Genomic DNA, 7,063 nt, shown 5'->3' on the forward strand with positions numbered 1-7,063 from the left:
AACTTCTTTAGCAACAACCTTTTGTGGCCTAAGCCTCTTTGAATAGGGAGTTTAAGTCATGGTCTACTGGACAGCTGCCATGTCACCAGTCCTTTTCTATGATTATGTAGGCCTTAAAATATTTTTAAAAATCTTTTTGGTGTAATATAATTATTTTTAGAGAAGCTTCATTGCAAGCTTAGATACACCCCATAATCATCAAAATTGACAGAAATTCTTGAAGTATGGACCATTGCGTGCAAAAAATATAGAAACTCAACACATATTTTTTATAACATGCATTTTGTTTTATTGCTCCATGTCTGTATATAGGGAAAAATCTCTTAATATGAAGAAAAAAAGAGATAAACATTCAACAGACTGAACAAATCTTGGTTACAGCAGTCAGAAAACTACAACATTACAACCTAAACTTTAATTTCCAAACAGAACATTATTTTACAAATAAGATAAAACAATGTCGAGAAAGAATGTCATTTTCACTCAACTATGATCATGCCATACATGTAAAGGAAAAGTAAAATGATTGGCCAACTAAAGAGTCCGTTGCAAACTACGAGAAAAACAATAATTGTTTCTGTCTCAGCTTTCTAATCTTCACAAACCTGCTGAAAAAGATGAACAATGAAGACCTCTGAGGAACCACCACCTAACTTCTAAAACCCATCAAGATTGCCAAGGCTGTGGCAAACAAAATGACGGCTTAATTCTTGATTTCAGTTGAAAAATGTTCTTTTAGTCATTGAAGTTGTCACTGTCAGGAAGCTTTTCCAGCCACGAACCAAAGCCCTGCTGAGACAGGTATGCCCGCAGCACACTTTTGGCCTCCTGGTATGGCTTAGATATCATCTTCAATGACAAAGGAAGTAATAGAGTGAATAAAAAGTAATTTCCTAAAACCAAAAATGTATATATTTGAAAAGATTGATGAAAATGTCAGACAAATAAACTACTTTCACAATTCTTTTTAAGCTGACAGTTTTGATCTAAGACTTGAGCAGGCCTCTTGTTAGGATTTGATGCTTGAGATAAAATGCATCATTTTCCATTTTAAAAAATAAGTTTCCTGAGAATTTTAAGAAAAACAGTCATCTTCAGCCTAAATTCCAGTTTGTTGACACAAAACAGGTTGATTAAAAAAAAATCTACTTTTAATGGAAAGCAAGTCTGTAGTGTAAAAGTTTATGTACAAATGGGTTACCTTCAATTCTCTGTAGCAGCTTGTGGTGACTAGGTCCTGCCTCTGGGCCTCTTTGGCCACCAACCTGAAGCGGTGCAGCATTGCTGCTTTGCACAGGCGGCTTGCCAAAGCAGGTCCACTCTTAAATGGAGACCTACAGCAAGGAAATTGGTAATAGATTAAATAGGCCCAAACATGAACCAAAAATTAATTTACAATATAATAAAGATGACAATTATGTTTTTACACAGTGCCAGGTGGGCTCGGATAGCCTTTTCCCCTTTTTTATTGATATCATTTGAGAATTGCTGTTGGACTTACTTGGGTTACAATACATAGTTCCCACAAGTCTGAACCAGAAGTGATAAGCACCACTGAACCGCCATCCTGGCAGGCAAGGACAGCGCAAAGCATAGATTAACTATTACTTTGAGACCAACAAAATGAAAGTAATCAAAAATTGTAATTGAGTAATAGTTGTAGGGTACTTCTATTGTTTATAATTTAGAAAAGAAGGAACCGAGAGCTCGTTCTAGGCTTCTGGCTTGTTTATTGTTGCCATTGCAACTGTCTAGACAGTTATGGATACTTATCAAGATGGCCATTAGCTACAAAGTTCCAGGAAGTACGACGCCACATGAGAACTATGTATTGTCTGACATTAAAATTTCTTAATAATCTTAGTCATTTAGGTGTCACTAAAACCCCCCAAAAAGAATAGGAAGGAAGCTGTGACAAAGATCATTATATTTTTATGGCACATTCTGTATTTTTTGTTTTTATCTGTCTGCATACCTTACCCAATTCAAATGTATAAGCACTTTATACAAACCTTGAACTCACAATCATACTATTAATACTTTATGGCCTAATACTAATTATACCTCCACCAAACAGCAGAACTATAAACTAGTCATGAAGGTATAATAGATGAAAAATAGGACAGGCTTACTCTTCAATGGTCTTGCCCTCTAGACCATCCACAACTTCCACAGAGCCGTCTCCTTCACACCAGTTGATGCCACAGGTGAGCTGACTGGTGTCTGAGGTGACCACAGAAGGCACCAGGCTAATATGGGGTCGCATCATGCAGTAGAACATGGGCAGCAGGGAGGTGATTCCCTCCACACGCTGGTTCACAGACATCTCCATCCCTCGGATTTCAGTACACCCAGAGTCACCTGTATGGTTTCACATAAAATGCTCAAAACTTGATCACAGTGCAGCGGTGACATTTGTTATTAGTTTGCTCATTTTTATAATACTGTTTTTTTTTGTTTGTTTTTTTTACAATACTTGGTTAGTCTAGTCCTCTTGGTCCCAGTGAAGGCGGACACTTTATTCCTCTGCTCCCTCCCTGCTCTTGCCTGCCAGGCTTGCTCTATTTTTTGTCCTGTCTTTTTCTCTATTTTTGGAGCCTTTTTCTGCACAACTTCCAAATCTATAAATTATGGATCTGGTCAACCGGTCTCTCAATGCAACTGATCAAATTTTCTCAACGAGAAGACTGGGCACAGGAGAGCCCTCTTGTCCTGCGGGGACAAACCCCTCGGGATACAGCGTGGATTTATTCATGATAATAGGATTTCTGCTGTTTGGAGCTTGCAGATACCTGATTTACCGACAAATTTGTGACGGACTTGGCCGAACTAGCGAACACTCAGACTGTTGGTGTGGACAGAGATGCAAGTTGGGTGTGAGTCTTGCTGAGACTCGCAGCCCAGCTAAGGACTCTAAAAACTCACTAACGGATTGGAATTGATCTTGGAGAAATTGCTCCTTGAAGATATGTAAACATAACGCTCCTTCCCACCTCACCCCCTCCTGTTATCCATGCAGCTGTGGGGCTGAGCGCTCCTAAGGGCATTCCTCGGTTTCATGGCCCCATGATCTCACAGCCTTCACTCATGTCTTTGTTTTGCCCTTTATTTTGTCTGAATGTTGCCATCTGCCCTAATGTGTCCTTTCCTCTTTTATTTTATATTTTTAACCTGTTAGAAACTGTGGAGTAGTCCCTATTTAACCCAGAAGAGGATTATTTTAGTTTATCAGTAATATCAGAAATCATGGAGTTTAGGTCCTGTTAAACTTGATAGGTTAGAAAATAAATATTTCTAACAGAGTTTCTCCTGACTTTAGTGAGTAATGGATGAATACAATGTCAAGCCCTTTCCTTTAAAGTGTGGTGCTTGAGAAAGCTGTTTCAAAATAATCTGTTGCTCATTTATTTGTTGTGTAGAACAGCAGTCACTCACATTTTTACCCTATTTGGAAATATCTTCTAAGCAAATTGACACTCCCCTTGTAAACTTTTAAGCCTGTATTAATACCTACACAGAGTGAGATGTTTCACAATAAATATACAATGTAGAAGCAAATTAAAATAAGTTGACAAGATATTCATATATATTGTTTTGTTGTTTTTATTTGCCATGTCATCCCATCTCATAGTCTGGGGTTGCACCTATAAACATCTTCACTTAAAAATAGCACAGCTAACTTTGGAGTTTCCCCTTGTTTCATCCTGGGCAAATGTTATTATTTTGCTATGTTAATTATAAGAGGTGGGGACAATTAAGCACCCCTCCAACCTGGAAACTATGATATTTTCACACCTTTTTATCTTGGTTCTAAGTCTGGGGAATTTGCTGGTGCCAAGGAGCACCCACCTTGAAAGCAAGCTACAGGCATCAACAGTGTGAGATAAGGAACTATTTTTAAATGAACTTTCCGCTATTCAGGAAGAAACAGAGCATGTCAGTTTCGTACGCAGCTGTGGTGGAACCCAATGTAAAACACATCTGAATTCATTACCAGTCAATTATTTTAGAAATTATGTACAATTAAGGGAAAAATTATTCATGGCCCTGCCAGATTTAGATTTTAAATAATTTTCATTGAACCAAAAGTTATTTTCTTGCAGTATGTTCCAAGTCTTTGAGGTCAGAAAGCCTCCTTGCCATCACCATAATCTTTTGCTCTCTCCACAAATTTTAAGATTTTCTAGAGGATTCAAGTCAGGACTATGGTTGGCATAGGGATGTGGTAAATGATTATTTTTATAATGGCGTATTCTATCAGTTTTTGACTAATACTGTAGTAATTGAATAAAGAGAATTCCCCCTTTTGTAGTAGCTATTTAAGCTAGCAGAATAAATCTATGAAAGAGAAATTGATAGTAAATAAACAATATCAGTTCCTTCTTTTGAAATAAGAAAACATTTCTTTCGGGGTCCTCTAGAGATCGTTAGTCGGGTTGGATTTTTTTAAAAGACCGATGTAAACTGTAATGTTTCCTGTTGAGTTGTAACATCGAGGATGTGCTGTTGTGAAATACCAACTGTTATGTAGTACATGTACTGAGTTGTCTCCTTCTTGGAGGCTCGTCTTCCTCCATAGCTGAAATAGCACTTAATATAACAAGTGAGAAGATTGCGCAATACAAATAATTAACCAGCCAGAACATAATTTAATAAAGCCTAGAGGAATTTTAGAAATCAAGGTACTCAAATCCTTTGATGAATCATTACAGTCCTAGCTGGCATTATACCTCCATGTGCCTACATGCTGGACAAATGAAAATAACTTTAAATCTAGATCTGCCAGTGGTATGAATAATTTTGAGCCTATGAAATAAATTATTGCATCCAACACAAAGAACTTGACAACATAGTGAGAATGTTGGTTAGACATTCATTCAAATAGTCATTAGATCAAGACAAATTTAAAATATTCAGCACATTTGATCTTGAGGAATGGAGTCGGCCACCTCTGATCTAGACTTTGGTGCAAACCAAATTACCAGACTGTATGACATTTAAAAATTCAACCATTAACTACAAATTATGACTATAAATTTTGAGTTCTTGTTTTTCTATCGCACTGAGACAGAGATGTGATGTCACATCAAAATTTCTGAGTTTGATAATCAAAACTAGAGGTTTGATCATCCTTTTGATTAGAGGTTTGTTCATCTGTTTGATGATCAAACGGATGATCTGTTTGATCATCAAACAGAGGATTTCCTCCTCTGTTTCAGGTAATTTAATTTTATTTATATAGCACATTTTCAGCAACAAGGCAATTCAAAGTGTTTAAGAAGGAAATCCTACTTAAACAGAATTCATAAAGGAGAAATTGCTACAATCAAAGATGAAAGGCTTGACTTACCTACAAGAATGCTTTGAACATAGACAGGCTCAATGAAGTGGCTCAGTAAGGCTCCTTGGTATCCAAGCACCTGCCACTGAGTGATCTTATCAGTGGTGGACATGCTGACCATCTCGCTAGCAGAGTTATCGAGGGTTGAGGAGAAAACTGAAAACACCTTTGAGGGAAAAAAATGTTTGTTGTTAAGGGTTAATATTTAAATTAAAAAAACACAAATGCATAAAAAAAAAGCTTGCAAATTTTATTCCCATAAATGACTGAACATAATACCTTGCCCTCAACTGACAGGTGTAGGCTGATCTCACTGTTAACTTGCCATGTTGTAATGGAAAAAGGGTTCAGGCGCCTGGGAATAAAGGAGAGCGCAAAATTAAGATTTAGACCTTTTGGATTTACTGATTAGCTTTTACTCTCCAGGTTAATACAAACATGACAAACAACCTGACAATAAATTATGACGTTAAGAAAAAAAACTCCTGGGTAGGGCTGGCTATCTGCAGAAGAAATAATTACGATAATTTTGGTCAAAATTTCAATCATGTTTTGTTTTTTAAACAAGCATTCACCAAGTTTGAAAAAAAAAAGCATTGATTCCATTGGAGAAAATGGAATTATCTTCAAACATAAGACACAAGTTTCTTTTGTCTTCTTGCTGAAGCTCCCTCAAAATAAGAAAGGATTTTTTTCAGATGTTGGATATTGGTAACCTACAAATTTAAAAACACTAAAATGTAAAAAAAATAAAATAAAAATAAGGTATAGTATTCTCCCAAAAGGTATGCCATTGTACTTCTGGTTGTTTTGGGCTGACCAGGATGATCAATTGCTAAAGTTACTTTCCTATTTGTGTCATCTTTATTTGTTCTGACTTCTAAAACACACAACTGTCCTAAGCAAGTGCATTAAGCTGTTTTAAGAGTCTTTGTTGTTTAAAAACCAAGCACTAACAGAAGGCTGTGGAGAAAGGAAAGGCTGGTGTTATTTTAGGCAAACGCAAGCCAACAGATTTGCTAAGAACATTGGAAGTTCTTGGCAAAGGGGAATTTAATCAAGTAAATGAAGTAAATTAAAAAATGAATAATATTTAAATCTAAGTGCCTTATTTTTAAGTTATCTTTCACTCGTCTGTTGTTGTATAGACAAAAGATGAACAAGAATTAATTCTGAGTGTTTTTAAAAAAGCTGCAAACATGCCCAACGAGCAAATACTTACAGCTTGGTTGGTATCTGTGCTGCACCCTTTGGTAATTGGTTTACATACAGATGCAGGGTAATTCCACTCTTCAGGCTGAGGAGTTTGCTGTTGATGTTATGAGTGAAGATGGACTTTGCAGTCAGATTGGCATTTTTGCTGAAATACATCAGCAGGTGCCGGTACAGATACCTGGTAAGACAGAATGAGGGTGCCACGTCACATATACTTCACTAAACAAGTGGTAACATGCCTTGAGTTGTAGGGTAGGTTTTAATGAATCATCTTTTCAGAAAGTTATCAAAATAATAGCTGCAAAGAAGTAATCTAACAATATTTAATGCAAACTACTTCAAAGCTAATAACAAACTAAAATATGTCATTAAAAATCTATTATGCTAGAAGAATACAGCTGTTCCAGAAATGTTATGGTCATACTCAGACATAATATAAGAGTAGACCCCGCATTGGCTGCTCCGGCGCAGGAAATACGGCGGCCATCTTGGAGCAGTATACCCTCC

At 36.7% G+C, this 7,063-nt stretch overlaps 1 protein-coding gene across 6 annotated transcripts in view; it reads right to left on the reverse strand.

Moving 5' to 3' along the window:
• Positions 1–265: 265 nt before the first annotated feature.
• adad1 (adenosine deaminase domain containing 1 (testis-specific)) overlaps positions 266–7,063 on the reverse strand; it is a 23,398-nt gene continuing 16,600 nt past the window's right edge. For all 6 annotated transcript variants that reach the window (XM_015033785.1, XM_015033786.1, XM_015033783.1 and 3 more), the window contains exons 8-13: positions 6,564–6,734; positions 5,621–5,696; positions 5,351–5,507; positions 2,133–2,361; positions 1,202–1,334; positions 266–849 (exon numbers count right to left, since the gene is read on the reverse strand). In XM_015033785.1, the coding sequence (XP_014889271.1) occupies positions 736–849; positions 1,202–1,334; positions 2,133–2,361; positions 5,351–5,507; positions 5,621–5,696; positions 6,564–6,734 (880 nt within the window). In that variant the 3' untranslated portion in view covers positions 266–735. The remainder of the gene's footprint in view (positions 850–1,201; positions 1,335–2,132; positions 2,362–5,350; positions 5,508–5,620; positions 5,697–6,563; positions 6,735–7,063) is intronic.

This window comes from Poecilia latipinna, unplaced genomic scaffold (genome assembly GCF_001443285.1).
Source record: "Poecilia latipinna isolate Pla-1442-1.1 unplaced genomic scaffold, P_latipinna-1.0 Scaffold279, whole genome shotgun sequence".
Lineage (NCBI taxonomy): Eukaryota > Metazoa > Chordata > Actinopteri > Cyprinodontiformes > Poeciliidae > Poecilia > Poecilia latipinna.